This window comes from Stigmatopora argus, chromosome 3 (genome assembly GCF_051989625.1).
Source record: "Stigmatopora argus isolate UIUO_Sarg chromosome 3, RoL_Sarg_1.0, whole genome shotgun sequence".
Lineage (NCBI taxonomy): Eukaryota > Metazoa > Chordata > Actinopteri > Syngnathiformes > Syngnathidae > Stigmatopora > Stigmatopora argus.
This window is the reverse complement of record NC_135389.1, coordinates 7258350-7275006: the sequence shown is the minus strand read 5'-3', so window position 1 is coordinate 7275006 and position 16657 is coordinate 7258350. Positions and strand designations below refer to the sequence as shown.

The 16657-nt window shown below is 42.3% G+C and overlaps 1 protein-coding gene across 1 annotated transcript in view; it reads right to left on the bottom strand.

Moving 5' to 3' along the window:
- Positions 1 to 16657, bottom strand: part of ranbp10 (RAN binding protein 10) — a 39682-nt gene that overhangs the window by 11578 nt on the left and 11447 nt on the right. Inside the window, exons 4-10 of the mRNA XM_077596185.1 lie at positions 6795 to 6962; positions 5248 to 5270; positions 3853 to 4037; positions 3615 to 3727; positions 1919 to 2027; positions 1701 to 1849; positions 1393 to 1609 (exon numbers count right to left, since the gene is read on the bottom strand). Coding sequence (XP_077452311.1) covers positions 1393 to 1609; positions 1701 to 1849; positions 1919 to 2027; positions 3615 to 3727; positions 3853 to 4037; positions 5248 to 5270; positions 6795 to 6962 — 964 coding nt within the window. The remainder of the gene's footprint in view (positions 1 to 1392; positions 1610 to 1700; positions 1850 to 1918; positions 2028 to 3614; positions 3728 to 3852; positions 4038 to 5247; positions 5271 to 6794; positions 6963 to 16657) is intronic.

Sequence of the window (16657 nt, the reverse complement as noted above, 5' to 3'; positions counted from 1 at the left end):
AGTGGATTTAAGCTGCATTAAGTACTTTCAGTCTGTTTTAAATAGGACATGTCACTCAAGCCTGTTACAAGCATTGTGGCTCTCCTCTTGATTGCTTAGAGCGCTTTCATATCACACATGCTGGTCGGTCGGTCTACATTGCAAGGCCAAAATCCAAGAGAATAAGCGCTTGTAGAGATTCATGGATCAACCCCAATAATGAGTAGTCGTGAAGAGGTTTAAGTCTGAAAATGTATCCATCGGTATATCATTTTTTCTTTGTGCACTGAGGCATAGATTAAAAAAATGTCCTGAATGAGTCCTGTATAGCTAGCCGATGGTTAACTGTAAGGACTTAATAAAAGCCCTTTTATCAATTACCATTACACCATGCAAAGAGCATAATAGCTCATATCAAGTCATTCATAAAGCAGTAGGTTATGTTGCTGCCAGGCCCTTTTTTGGGCAATTTAGGGTAAAGTGTGCTTCTCCAAAGGCTATTTTCCTGCATAAGGTGACCCATTATAAAATTGATTTAGATGAAGGATTAATAAATTAATATCAAACAACCACACAGCTAGGCTGGTGGAAGCTGGTATTCCAAGTTCTGCACGATTAAGATAGTATGAACATCACAAAGTACATGGGGTATGCAGGCCGAGCTGCCTGTCAGATCCTAATACCTCAATTATGTAGATCAGTGTTTCCCAACCTTTTTTGAGCTGCGGCACACTTTTTGCATTGAAAACAATCTCAAGGGACACCACCATCTGAAAATCTTTTAATTTAAAATGATGTCGCCTGTAATAAGAATAGTCATTCTGATCAAAGTTTTATCAGCAGGAATCGCATAAACCTCCAAAATGATCCTAAAATCAAATTTTTCACACTGACCTAATGTCACCAAAAGTTGATGTTTGCGGAACCTGAACAACTTCCGGTACGAGTGATGCAAAAATAAGTCATGTAATGTTTTTAATCAGATAATTTTATGACTTTTCTCCAAATATTACTTAAATCTCCTAATATTACGCAAATAAAAATGTTTTGCTCACACAGACTTTACGTTGCCAAAAGTTGATGCCTCAGAAACCAAACAACTTCCGATTCATGTTAAGAGAAAAATAAGCAACCTAATGACTGTTACACAATTTGAATCTTGTAATAGTAATTTAACGTTCATCATATTTTGATTTTAACCTTGTAATAGTTCAATTTTAATCTCGTTATATTCATATTAATTTTTCTTTCTGAATATTACATTGTTTGAATTTTTGCAATTTCTCGCGCCACACCTGACCATTGCTCACAGCACACCAGTGTGCCGTGGTACAGTGGTTGGGAAACACTGATGTAGATTATGGTGTAAGAATAAGAGTTACTTGACACTAGATCAAACCATGCTATCCCTACCTGGTTTCTTGGTTGCTGTTATTACTGTGTGGCTGGCTCTTGGTGGAGTCAGAAGAATTAGACTCAGAGTAGTTGATAGATGAAGGAGAAGAGGAGGTGGATGAGGAGGCAGAGGAGGACGTGCTTGGGTACTTCATGTTGCTGCTAACAACATTGCTGTGGCTCTTTGATTTTTTGGAGGGAGTCACCCCATTACTGCATGTTGGGCTGTCAACACCTAGAGGAAGGAAGGGGATGCATTGACTAATCTTTGTGATGTTTAAGCCCATTCTTGATGATTTTGAAAAAAGTTTTAAAAGCAAACATGCCTCCAGTGTGCAAGTGTGAATTTCCAGCCCCCTGCCGAGGGCTAAGGTTGGGAGAAGCAGGGTAACTTCCCTGGGATTTAGGGGAACGTATGGTCAAGCAGCGTACTTCGCTGTCTGTCCCGTTCACCATTTCCACAAACTGACGACACCTATAAAAATGTGCACATTGATTTCACTGACTTAACAATAAATACCAAGATTTAAAACATAACACTTACTTCAACATAAACAGAAGGTTTGGATTGTGTTCTAAAAGACCGGGATAAAGTTGCTGCGTGGCTTCTATGGCTTCGCCCACACGTCCTTCCAGCACAAGCTTCTGTATTCCTGTTCAAAACAAAAAGGTCACTAATTCAATTTTAATAAAGCACTGTGCCAGTTAAGCAGAAACTAGTTAGCAATCCTTAAGATTTGCAGGCTGTTTCTGAAGTCAAATCGTTTTTGCTCAATTGTCTACAATAAACAATTTGGCACACCAAAGAAATGAGTGTTAACAAACCTACAAAATTGTAAGGAATAAAAACTTGCTTGGTCTCAGTAACAAGGCTTGAAAAAGAGGAACGATAGGTTGGGCCAGTCAGGTCTCCGAAATGTCTGACTATGCTCAAAACACGCGCAGCTCAAGTGCCAACCTCTGCTCTTTAGTATGTGGAAAATAGATGTTACTTTGTTTAGCCTATATTGTATGTCCCAATATTCCCCACAAATACATCTTCCATGCCAGCAAGCCTTTGTGACCAAATGCATGTCAATTTACAGCACGTCTAGTATCCACTTCCACGCCATTAGTGCTTTGCTTTAACCTTGCGTAGTTATTGTGGAAATCTCTATTTGCTAAATGTGCATGGAGTCAAAAACTATGTATAGTGGTCCCTCGAGATACGAACTTAATCCGCTCCGGGACTGAGCTCGTATGTCGATTTACTCGTAACTCAAATGAACGTTTCCCATAGGAATGAACAAAAAATAAATTAATTCGTTCCAACCATCTGAAAAAAACCACCAATAACAGGCTATTGGATTGGAAAAACATTTGTTTGTTCCAATTCGCCACCTATTGACAAAGTAACAAATAACTAGTTGTTTAATAGTACTGACATGTGTTTAATAGTACTAAAATTAGATGGATTTCACAGAGGGGAGAGGGAGAGAGGGACAGAGGGGGGATGGTTGCATGGCAACGCGCTCGTAACATAACATAAACAAATTTAAATGAACTTGGATTAGGATGCAGACACATTCAAAAATAAGTCTAATCTAACCTTACACTAAATTTAATTCTAATTTTGTTTACCTTTCTTCTCCCGGTTTGGCTCTATTTGCCCCGCCTCCACCCTGACTTTCAGATGCAACCTATCGAGAGTTATTTGCTTTTGTTTTCCCTTCAAAATATTCCCAGAATGATGCACACAAATGTCCTCACAATAGGAAAACGCACGACCACTCGCCAACGAGAAGTGGTATGTATGCCAGTCGCACTGACTAACGGGAAAAAAACACTGAAAAAATGCAAGGCTCTGCCCAGTGCTCGTAGAGACATTACACGAGGGAGTTGCGACCAGAAAGACAGTGCCCAAGATGTTCTTATGAGCAGCCTCTCGCATCCAACTGTATGCTCGTATATCAAAATTTGTCTCGTATCTCAAGATAAATATTTCCCCGAAATTTTACTCGTATCTCAAATTGCTCGTATGTCGGGGCACTTGTATGTTGAAGTATGACTGTACAGTATGCTTTATATAGAAAAAAATTAAGTAGAATTAAATGTATTCTGCATCCCCACCCTAACTTGTAATTTAAGTGATTGCTTCATTGAAACCTGATAGGCTCCGATAGTTCAATTACAACACTTTAGTTAATTGTCTGTGAAGTCCAACCAATTTGTTTATGTGCACGTTCGGTTTATCCACTTACTCTGCCTGTTCTTGATAGATGTCTGGTCTTCTTGTATCATGGTTTCTGTAGCTCTGGCAAATGCAGTGGCAGTGGCATAGTATCCATGATGAACCAAGTAGCTGGACACCATACTGGATTTAAAAAGAGAAAATACGCTATAGTTGCACGAAAAAAAAGGGAAAAAAACAGCTAAACTTTTATAATCATTGTGTGTGCTTGTGTGTGGGGGAAGGGGGGGTCACAGTACAAAACTTACTTCTGCAGGACAGCCTGCCAATCCCCTAGCCTTTCTCCTATTGGGAAGCGAGCAATCATTCCATGGATTTTAGCTCTCCATTCACTCATGTAGTCCTCAATATCGAAGACAAATGGCTGCTGTCCAAAGTTTGCATCAACAATCTCGCCTGGAGTTTGAAGCCCCACAGTCGGGTACAAGTTAGGCTAGGTCAAAAGAAGAGTGGAAGCGTTATACACCAACATAATCTATCAATTTCAATCTACTGTCACATGTACAGGAACAGTAAACCTTTCTACTAATAATCTGTCTGCTTTCAAGAGGAGTACCAAACCTGAAAATATTTACTGTTGGATTGCAGAAATTCACTGTTATATTTGTATTTTAAAGTATTTATTGGTTCACATGATAATAAATTAGTTTATTAATCATTGTACCTCTCAGGCTGCGTTTATGCGGATATGGTCTGAAGGAAAAAAAGTGTTGCTACTTTTTTTTGTCAGGGGAAATTTGCATGTATGGATGTTCAGTGTGTAGGTAGCAGGACCCAAAAAACTTGATTCGGGCGCATAAACACTGCTCCTTTTGTATTGGACACCGAGCCAGATTGAGTGGATTGAGTGGACTACATTGGGCAGGTTAATAAATGTAGGTTACTTGTTGCCCACAGAAGGTTTTAATTTGGGTTGCCTTTTATTAAAGTTGGTGGGTTATACAGTGTGATTGGGCTGGAGACTCTTTCCAGTCTTGCAACCCTAGTTTCTAGGTGTGTAACGGTTCACGATCATGTATTAAACTAATCAGTTTTTTTTGGATTAGTGCAAGTTAAAGTATGAGTGTAACCAAACTTTTGTGGTAATTTCTGCAATTGCGAATGAAAAGCCTGAGCTCGTGGACAATCTTGCTTCATTACTTCTTGTTCCATTACCCATTGCTAGCGGCTGGTGGCGCAGTGATGGGCAACGCCGGTAACTGCGCGGGAGGACACTTTTTGACTTCTACGTTAAACATACCAATGGGCAAAGGCAAGTGGACAAATCCTAAATTAGGTAGACATTGCTGCAGGGATAGTTTAACCCACTTAAATTAAAAAAATTCAACCATTTCGATGGCAACAATTTTGCATTTTCAACAATTTAAAGCACTGTCTCCTTCTAAATGACTGGTGTCAAACCAATTTTATACAACGCCACCTGGGTCCAAGTTTTCCTTCCTCCAAATGGTCGTTTCAGTAGAAACTTCATTGGTTAAACTGTGGGCGCTACATTGAATGGAACGAAATTCAGGACCTTAATGGCCCTGTTTGTAATTGATTTGGCAGCCTAAAAGGTCCTCTAAGATTTTTCGTCTCTAAGTCAAAGTAAAACTCAAATCCTTTAAGTTGAACAAATTGCAATGCTACAACAAAATACTTACAGGAAGGTCTGTGAACGCCACACCTGTAAGATAAAAATAATTAAGAAAAAAAAACATTTAAATACACGAGGATTCCAAGCAATCAATATGATGACAGTAATATTTTTATATAGTATTATTATGTGCAGTTGAAGCCAGAACATACATATAAATTATACAAATATACACATTTTTTAATTTTATTAAATACCGCAACAATAAGAGAGAAATTCCTATTTTTTTCCCTATTTTCTTTGAGGTCAAACGTTATCATACGCAAAGAGTATTATGTCTCCAAAAAACATGGGGAAGTCCAGATTTGGAAACTCCTAATAGGTGAACTGGTAACATATGAGTCAACTGACTGCACATCAGGGTATGTATTTAAGGCCATGTCTCAAACATTCTGCTACTGTGTTTGAAACAATAGGGAAAAAGATCAAACCAAATCATCTGGGAAAGCAGAGAGAATTGTGGAGCTCCAAAATTCTAGCTCATCTGTGGTGTAATTTCCAGATGGTTCAAGGTGCTGTGTTACACCCAACTATACGCAGGCATAAACATCATGGTGTAGTCATCACAACTTTCAAAAAGATGACAGGATATGTGTCCCAAAAAGAATCATGTTTTGGTCCTAATCTGCAAAACCACCCCTAAATAAAAGATCAAGACCTTGAAAATAGGCTATAAATGAAGCTGGTAGCAGTCATTATTTACAATAAAAGTTCTGCTAAATGCAGAGCATATTAGCGTGGCCTTAAAGGCCACTCACAAAGAATGAAGCCACTACTCCTAAAGAAACATAAAAAAGACAGATTACAGTTTGCAAAAAGACTGAGACAAATATCTTAACATCCGGAAACATTTCCTGTGTTTGGACAAAAGTAAAGTGGAGCTGTTTGGCCATAATGAACAATAGGTCTTATATCTGGAGCAAAAAGGAGGAAGCTTGTAGATCTGATGAACACCATATCAACTATAAAGCAAGAAGGTGGCAGCATAATGTATTGGGGTTGTTTTGTTACTGCAGGAACAAGAGCTCTTCACAGACTAGACGACGTCAAGAATAAAGAACATTATATATTATGGTAAGATTTTAAGACATAAGCCAGGAAGCTAAAATGGTTAAAAAGGGGCTTAAGGATTTTTTATTTTTAAAGTGCCATTTAGGTCTTCTAGATGAACAATGATACGAAGCAAGCAACTAACAAATCAGACACAGGTCCACCAGTTCTGTCAAAGAAAATGGGCCAGTAATGTTAGAAGCTTGTGGAAAGGTACCCAAAATGTTCCAAGTTATGTCATTCTGTGAAAAATTAATCATATTCTACTAACCCTAATCCCCTAATTTAAAACACGTGTTAACATTTGTCTTTGAAGAAAATAATACAAAATTCTCTTAACATTCTTTCTCATTATTATGGCATTTAACTAAATCGTGACTGACTTGAAAAAAGAATTTTAGTGTGAATGGACTTAGGACAGTCAGACATAAAATGAAATGTGCTTTTGAACAGTGTATATAAATATCTGGCTTCAACTGTGCATATGGAAACATTTTTACTGACCTAAACTAATGCCATTTTTAGTGTAAAAGCAAGTGTTGTTGATGAGGTTAACGCAGCAGCCAATCACGTCACCCGTTGTGAATGTTGGACCGTATGGTTGGCCTGTTCCGGAGGAGCAGAAGGAGTTACCGTCATCTCCATGGTAACCATATGAGTGCTTGTCCCATCCTGAAATGGATCAAGGATTAGGATTAGTTAATACTTTCAAGGCCTGTGAAAAATTGTTGTCAGTCTTGAGAACATTGTATAAAATATTGTAATTTTCAACGAAATCTGGAATTCGTGTAGATTTGAGACTTATTTGCTGATTTAAGCCTGAAGCTGACTATTAATAAGGCCAGCTAAATAGCACCTTCATCTACACCAGGGGTCTCAAACTTGCGGCCCGCGGGCCAACTGCGGCCCGCGGGACGATAATTTGCGGCCCCCGTCTTAATATGAAAGATCGATTTTTTTTTTTTTTTTTTTTTTTTTTTTTTTTTTTTTTTTTTTTATTTTTTTTTTTTTTTTTTTTTACCCCTTTCCCCATGATGGCGCCGTTTAAGTGGCAGCCAGTGGCAGTAGCTCTGTCCACTCATGTTTTTCTTGTTTTACAGCATGTTTTACATGAAAAATTAGAGGGAACATTGACATGCACCTGCTTGTGGCAGGTGTGATACTGGTGTGCCGATAGCGAGCAATGATGATGTCGTGACCGGATGATTCGCCTAAAGACGTTTCGCCGACGGACGTTTGACAGACGGACAGGTCGTACTAGTGTTTGTTAGTTTAATGATTAAATACAAATACTAGTATTTGTATTTAATCATTAAACGCTGTTTTCAGCTGGATTTGACCGAATTTGAGAGCATTTTGAGCCGTTTGGCGAATGGACGTCTATAGACGTTTTTTTGCCTCCATCGCGATATCATCCAGTATTTGTATTTAATCATTAAATGCTGGTTTAGGATGGATTTGACCCGATTGCTGTCATTTTACGGCTCGGTTCTGCTACATCTGCCTGCCCGAGAGTGCTTATTCCCGGACTGCCATTGATGGTAGACGAACATTGATTTTTACTATAATTTGGACAACACCGGCGGCGGGCCGGATTAAAAATCCTAACGGGCCGTATATGGCCCGCGGGCCGAGGTTGAAAAACTTGTACACACACGATCCGGCGGGGCGAGCGTTCGAATCCCGTTTCGGCGAAACCTCCGTTCGGCCGAATGAACGTTCGGAGGAACGTCCATTCGGCGACCTGCACGTCTGTCAAACGTCCGTCGGCGAAACGTCTTTAGGCGAATCATCCGAGTACCGATGATGTCGCTCACACTGGTACTCAGTGCGCTCAGGGAGGTTGTCTTTCTGCTCAGACCAACAAAAAATTAGAGGGAACTTTGGTTCGGAGCTGAATGAACCAATCACGGTGAGGTATACGGCTCTGGAGGGCGGGACATCGGCCGGGCTGTCCAGTGCCTCGCTCACTCACTCATTCATTCCTCCAATCAGCTGGGCGGAGGAGAAGCCGTGAGGCCGATCCCTCCGCTCGGCGCGCACACTCCTCCGCTGCTCTCAGCATAGAACTGAATGAGGCGCTATGATCCGTGATCCAGCCTGTGTCAGTGTCTGTAGCCATCTCCGCGATTGAAACGGAGAGCGAAAGTGCACATGCGCCACAAACCCGCGCGACTGAATGTGAAAGATCAACCCGAGACTCATTCCAAGTGGAAAAACATATTACAGAGCCCCAGAGATGTCTCTTTCAAAGCCTGCCGTGAAGAGAAAGGTCGGTGATGAGCACAGACAGTTTCAAGAAAAGTGGGGAGTGCAATATTTCTTTGTTGAACACAGGGGCACCCCGACGTGTCTCATTTACACTGAAAAAGTTGCGGTGCACAAGGAATACAATTTGAAACGTAAATTGTACTATGAGACATGCTGAGGAGTACGAAAAATACCAGGGAGATGAGAGAGCCAACCAGGTTGCCAGTCTTAAAACACGTCTTCTGAGGCAACAGGATCTCTTCAAGAAGGCTACCAAAGACAGTAATGCAGCAGTCAAAGCTAGCTACGCCGTTTGTGAGTTGATTGATCCTGTGCTAAGTGATCCCAAATGGCTCATGGACTTGGCTTTTCTTGTTGATATCACACATGAGCTTAATGTACTGAACAAGAAGTTACAAGGCCAGGGGCAACTTGTCAGTGCTGCCTATGACAACGTGAGAGCATTCTGCACTAAACTTGTGTTATGGAAAGCCCAGCTCTCTCAGACAAACCTTTGCCATTTCCCAGCATGCAAGGCTCTCGTGGATGCAGGCACACCATTCAGTGGTGAGAAGTATGTTGAGGCCATTTCGAAGCTACAGGAGGAATTTGATCACAGATTTGCAGACTTCAAGACACACAAAGCCACATTTCAAATTTTTGCGGACCCCTTCTCCTTTGATGTGCAAGATGCCCCTCCTGAGCTTCAAATGGAGCTCATTGACCTGCAGTGCAACTCTGCACTCAAAGCCAAGTTCAGGGAGGTGAGTGGAGAAGCAGACAAGCTTGGGCAATTTTTGAGAGAGTTGACCCCCAGCTTCCCTGAACTTTCCCGAAGGTTCAAGCGGACCATGTGCCTTTTTGGGAGCACATACTTGTGTGAGAAGCTCTTCTCCACCTTGAACTTCAATAAGTCCAAGTACAGGTCCAGACTTACTGATGAGCATCTTCAAGCTCTACTGAGGGTCTCCACTGCTTCCTCCCTCAAGCCAAATGTGACTATGTGAGAAGAAGCGCTGCCAGGTCTCTAGCAGCAAGGAGTAGGCAAAAGAAGCCGTGTTCAGAATATTTCATGTTCAATGTTCCATTCAAGTTCAGAAAGTTAAAGGTTAAAGAGCTGTTAATACAGACATTTGAAACGGAATAAAAATAATTCATTTTCTCTACTTAGCCAGCCAGTGTATATCTACTGTATGCTCATTAGTATTATTTGGTTTTATATTACTGATTGATTTATTTTTTATTCATCTTTAAGTTAATTTATTTAATTCATTATTTTTTGTTAAAAAATAAAGATATTTGATAACGTTGGAAAGTTTTATCAGTGCTTTTCTTGTGGAAATCCTGATGCGGCCCAGTCTCACCCAGACTCGGCCTCTAGCGGCCCCCAGGTAAATTGAGTTCGAGACCCCTGATCTACACGCTTTTAACGTGTATTTGAAGCGCTTCACATTAGCCCCAAATTTATCCATTCACGCAGATGTTTAAACACCACTGAATGTGGCTTCTGCCATGCAATGCGCTACCAACTCACTGGAAGAAATTTAGGGCTCAGCGCCTAGCCCAACGGCATGCTGAAAGTGGGGAGTCGTAGGTAGTAATGAAATCGCTGACCCTCTGGGTCCAGGACAACTCAAGCTACCAACTCCACCACGGCCTCCCTTCAATCATTGCAAATTTTCCACCAACCGCATTCATTTGGCATTGCAGTACGATAATCGTTTTCCCAAGTCATAACAATAGAATAATTACTGAACATTTTGTAATTTTGGTCAAGTCTGGATCACTTGCACAGATGTCATACATTAACACGTATACACTATAAAGACTCTTGCATTGCTAAATGGCTTTTTGTACTATGTTATGTTGTAACTGTAGCGGCTTGTTTTGTTGTAACAGAGTGGCTCTATTCAAAGGGGGGAAATCCCTTGTCTTTGTAGCTTATTTGGCCAATAAAGACTATTCTGATTGCATGGAATTCTTAGGAATGCACTGCATGTTTTTATAGTGCTGCAATATACATTGCCAACTGGGAGCTCTTGTGAAAAATAAGGTTAGTCACAGTCATTAGGAACAGCACCAAAGAAAGCAGACCCCAGAAGAGGTTAACACATAGAGGGAATAATTGGAATTATAATTGGATAACTTTATTCATCCCGTATTCGGGAAATTTCGTTGTTCCAGTGGCAAGAGGGTGAGGATGCAGGAATAGGAAAGGCATTTTAGACATAAATAGATAGGTAATAAGTAGGTCAAGAAATAAATACATGAATAAATATATAATTAAATAAGCATGTTGCTTAGCACATATATACATACATACGGTAGGTCTTAACACTCAGCCATTTTTTTGTTAAAGAGCCTGACAGCTGATGGGAGGAAGGATCTGCGGAAGCGCTCCTTCCTGCAATGAGGGTGCCGCAGTCTATTGCTAAAGGAGCTTCGGAGGGACTCCACAGACTCATACAGGGGGTGGGAGGTGCTGTCCATGATGGACATCATCCTGGTCAGCATCCTCCGCTCTCCCACTTCCTCCACAGAGTCCAAAGGACAGCCCAGAACAGAGCTGGCCCTCCTGATCAGCTTATTCAGCCTGTTCCTGTCCCTCTCCGTGCTCCCGCATCCCCAACAAAGCACTGCATAAAACACTGTAGATGCCACCACAGTGTCGTAGAAAGTCCTCAGCAGTGTCCTGCACACTCCAAAGGACCGTAGGCTCCTCAGTAGGTAGAGGCGGCTCTGGCCCCTTTTGTACAGGGCATCTATGTTTGTGGACCAGTCTAGTTTGTTGTTGAGGTGAACACCCAGGTACTTAAAATTCTCCACGATTTCAATGTCTGTACCCTGGATGTTCACCTGAGTGGTCTGTTGAGGATTCTTCCGAAAATCGATGACCATTTCCTTTGTCTTACTGGTGTTGATGTAGAGGTGGTTTTGCCTACACCAGTCAACAAAGGCTGTGATGACTCCCCTGTACTCCAGGTCGTTCCCGTCCGTCACTCGTCCAAAAATAGCGGTGTCGTCAGAGAACTTCTGGAGGTGGCAGGTGTCTGTATTATGTTTAAAGTCTGATGTGTAGAGGGAGAAGAGGAGTGGAGAGAGCACTGTGCCTTGTGGGGCCCCCGTGCTGCAAGCTACCACATCAGACGTACAGTCCTGGAGTCTCACATATTGTGGTCTGTCAGTGAGGAAGTCGATGATCCATGCGGTTAGGTGGTTCCTTACTCCAGCCTCTTCCAGTTTCCCTCTCAGTAGAACCGGCTGAATGGTGTTGAACGCACTGGAGAGGTAAAAAAACATCATTCTCAGCGTGCTTCCCGCGTTCTCCAGGTGTGAAAGAGACCTGTGCATCAGGTAGGTGGTAGCATCTTCCACACCAATGCCTGGACGATAGGCGAACTGCAGAGGGTCCAGCTCTGCATTCATCAGTGGGCTGAGGTGATTGAGGATGATTCTCTCCAATGTCTTGATCAGGTGAGAGGTTAATGCTACCGGCCGGAAGTGGTTTGGCTCCCTGGGGTACGCAGTCTTAGGAACTGGGACCACACAGGAAGTTTTCCACAAGGTGGGGACCTTCTGCAGACTGAGGCTGAGGTTGAAAATATGCAGAATCACTTTACCAAGCTGATCAGCACACTCTCAGTAGTCTGGAGCTGAGGCCGTCTGGACCGGTAGCCTTCTTTGCCTCGATCTTCTCTAGCTGTTTTATCACCTGATCGACAGTAATGCAGAGACCGGTGGAAGAGGGGGAGGAAGAGGAGGAGGAGAACGAGGGGGGAGCGTTGCTTCTGGTCTGGGGGGTCAGGGGAGTGGGGGCAGGACTGAATCTATTAAAGAACTGATTCAGTTCATTGGCCCACTCCCTGCCGCCGGACTCCGGGTCTCTCTCACTGTTGCCTCCATGGCCCGAAATGGTCCTCAAGCTCCTCGAGACCTCTTTGGTGTTGCCTCTCTGGAGTTGGTTCTCCAGCTTCCTCCTGTAGATGGTCTTTCCCTTCCTTATCTCTCTCTTCAGCTCCTTCTGGACCATTTTCAGGCTCTCTTTCTCCCCAGACCTAAAAGCCCTCTTCTTCTTGTTCAGGAGGGCCCTTAGATCCCTGGTGACCCACGGCTTATTGTTGGAGAAACAACGGACCTTCTTGGAGGGTACAATGTTCTCAACACAGAAGTTAATATAATCTGTGATGCAGTGGGTCAAGCTGTCAATGTCTTTACCATGTGAATTGCACAGCACCTCCCAGTCAGTGGTCTCAAAACAGTCCCTCAGTACCATGCTGGTCTCCTCGGTCCATCTTTGTATGATCCTCGTGGTAGATTTTATTTTCCTCACCATAGGGATGTAGGTGGGGATCAGATGGACCAGGTTGTGGTCTGAGCGGCCCAGTGGGGGGAGGGGGACTGAGCTGTATGCCTCCTTTGTGTTGGCATACAGCAGGTCCAGAGTTTTTTGTTCCCTGGTGTGGCACTTCACATACTGAGTGAAGGTGGGGAGAGTAGAAGCCAACGGAGCATGGTTAAAATCACCAGAGATAAGAAGGAGAGACTGGGGGTGTGACGTTTACAGCCGGGACACAGTGGCGTGAAGCAGCTCGCGGGCGACTGTAGCATCGGCCGAGGGACGTATATACGCAGTTATTATGATGACGTGCGAGAACTCCCGGGGGATGTAAAACGGTCTGATGCTAACAGCTACTAGCTCGATATCTCGAGTGCAGAGTCGCTCCTTCACAGTAATGTGCCCGGGGCTGCACCATCTACTATTAATAAAAACAGCTAGTCCCCCCCCCTTTCTTCCTACCGCTCTCCTCAGCATCTCTGTCCGCCCTCACCAGCTGAAAACCGTCCAAGGAGACGAGAGAGTCCGGAATTAGTTCATTCAGCCAGGTCTCCGTGAAGCACATAATGCAGATATTCCGATATTGTCGTTGTTGTTTGGTCAGCGCTGTTAGCTCTTCAATCTTATTGGGGAGAGATCTTACGTTCCCCATAATAATAGATGGAATGCTGGGTCTGAAGCGTCGCTTTCTCTCCTGACATTTTCGTCCAGCTCTGCATCCTCTTCTCTTCCTCTTTAACTCCGCGGGGAGGTCCAGGTCCAGGGGAATCCAGGTGTTGCGTAGCGCTAACAGCTGATCCTTTGTGTAAGACAGCGGAGGCATGGCTGAGTGGGTCAAAATATAATGTCCAGAATTCCCAAAAATAAACTAAACTAATAGCTCAAAGACTGCCTCTCGCACAACTTGAGTCTCGGAGTAGAGTCTTGAAAGTAAAGTTTTAAAACATTAAAGCTTGGAATATAATATATAAAGCAAAGTAACAAGTAAAATCTTAAGAGACAATAAAATGTAAAAATAAAGGATAAAAAAAGCTCTAAAAAAGCCCTAAAAACACAGAATACGAGTGAGGGTTTAGGGAGGGAATGAAAAGGATTGCAAGTTACTGGTTTTCAAATACAACAAATACAATTACAATTGAGAAAAACTTTTATAGACTGTTAGATTATAGATAAATCCAACAACATGGGCTGTATACATAAACCATGTGAGTTATATCCAAGGCTTTGATATCTGTGCGTATATACCCAAGGTGTTTAAAAAAAAATCTGCGATATTTTGCAATGTCACGTTGCACAGTTCTCGTATCGACTAACCTCTGAAACTATTTTCACACGTTATTTGTGGTGGTAATAAACAAAAGGTGGCTATACTTCCACTCCCGTCCAGTTGGCAAAATGCAGCTGCCTTGCCTTGCAATATCCTGAAATAACTGCACAAAGGATTGTGCTGAAAGCTGGACATGTTCAAAAGAATCTTGCATGGATGTTTCCTAGTTCAAGCACTTAATAAAATGTTATTACTTAAATACATTTATTCAATAAATGGACAGTGATGCCCAAACAAAAACAAGTGTTCTACCTCAGTATTCTTGCACTTAACTTGTGTAACAGTTTCTCCGGTTTCCTCCCACATCACAAAAACATGCATACTAGACTGATAGAACCCTCTAAATTGCCACTAGGTATGAGTGTAAGCATGAACAGTTGTCAGTCTCTTTGTGCCCTGCGATTGGCTGACCACCAATTCAGCGTGCCCCCTGCCTGGTCCCTGTAGTTGGCTGGGATAGTTTCCAGCACGCCCGCGACCCTTGAAAAGATAACGAGGACAGAAAATGAATGAATAGATTATATTATTTTAGTTATTTCGGTGACCAATGCAGTGTTTTCTGATACAATAATCCCTGACAATCTTCTTGACCTTAGTTTTGGCTCTTTATTACACTGCATTCACATCCATTTGATCTCAGTTGAACCCGGCAAATTTGGCACTTTGTGGTGCTACACTGAAGGTACACAAGCGCAAAATTCAAACTTGCCTGTGAACTCTGAAAGCAACTATGTTAAAAACCATTTGTTTAAATTGTGATGCTCCATTAACCTCCTATGACCTGGCGTCCACGTGAGTGGACATCACATTTTGGGTTGTCAAGACTACAATGTTAATTTTTTAGACTACAAGGGCCTGGCGTCTACTTATGATGTTGACATGATTTTTCTCAGAAACTACATAATGTAAAAAGATAATTCTTTGTTTTTACACTCATCAGGTCCCAATTAGCCTGAATATCAAAGAGAAAATAAAAATGAATCCCTTGCAATAGTTTGAGTTTTAGGAGGTTAAGGGTATATTGTTCAATTTAGGGGTGTCCTCTTAACATTTTAAAAAAATTGTAAAAGGTGCATGTGTATCTCTGTGGTCTCTGTATTGAGAGGTATTAGATTAATCTGCTGACAGGGATATTGCCTCTAAACCGAGGCTCACTGTTCCAACATGCTAATGAAATGGGCAGGTCTCCACAGCAGGATCAGACATAGAGGTCAGCAGGATAGAACGTTGTACTATTATGGGACACACATGCAAAGATATATTCCTTCGCTTGGATGGGCAACAAAACCTGAAGAAATGTAGGTCTACAAATACAGTGGTTCCACTACTCAAGAAATTAAGTAGTTTCGTAACTTGTTTCATTTTTTGAACGGCTTTATCCTCACAAGGGTCGCTGGGGATGCTGGAGCCTATCCCAGCTGACTTTCGGGCACGAGGCGGTGCACACACTGAATCGGTGGCCAGCTGATCGCAGGGCAAGAGGAGACAGACAACCATTCATGCTCACACTCATGCTTAGAGGAAATTTAGAGTGTCCAACCAGCCTACCATGCATGTCTTTGGAATGTGGGAGGAAACCAGAGTACCCAGAGGAAACCCACGCAGGCCCAGGGAAAACATGTAAACTCCAAACAAGTGGACCGACCTGGATTTGAATCCAGGACCCCAGAACTGTGAGGCTGACATGCTAACATCTCTGCCCCCGAGCCACGCTGGTCACTTTTTTTTTAAATAGAGACATATTTTACATTAAATTATTATTGTTTAAGTATGCCAATTTTGTATGAAATATGTATGCAAATGGATGTATGTATGCATAAGATAAGAACATGAATTAGTAAGCCATTAAAATAAGAATTACTAAGAAATTTTCCTAGGAAGTGGAATTGCGAGTAAACATACGCAAATGGCCGTACACACAATTTAACAATTTAAAATTATGTCAAACACTTAAGAAAATTCAAGAAACAATTCCTTTACGAAAGAGTTGAAGGCACACCAATCACCGCCAGCCGGAGGTGCTCTACCATGGGCCCAGAAAAAGATGAGTGCCCAGAATGGGGGCTTTTGGTGGACGTTACCCCCATTAGGACAGCTGTCGTGTCCGCCTAGAATGGCCCGTTTTCGGGTTCGGACTGGCGGCAGTGTCCCGTCGTACACTGCGGCCAATTCGCCACTCGGCCTGCTCTAACGTGGGCCTGCAGTGTGCTAATTTCAGTTCATGGAGACGCAGATTCCTACTATCCAATTGCAGACCAGTAACCTGTTGGTAGATACCCAGTTGGAAAGCAACTCTACATCGACAATTTTAAAAAAAAAAGTGTATTTACCCTCGGGGAATGTGTGATTTTGTAACTTGGCTTATTTTATTCGTATCGTGGAACAAGGCTTTTCGCAACCTGGATATTTTGTATGTAGAACCACTCTTTAATGACGGTCCAGAACAGTTATATT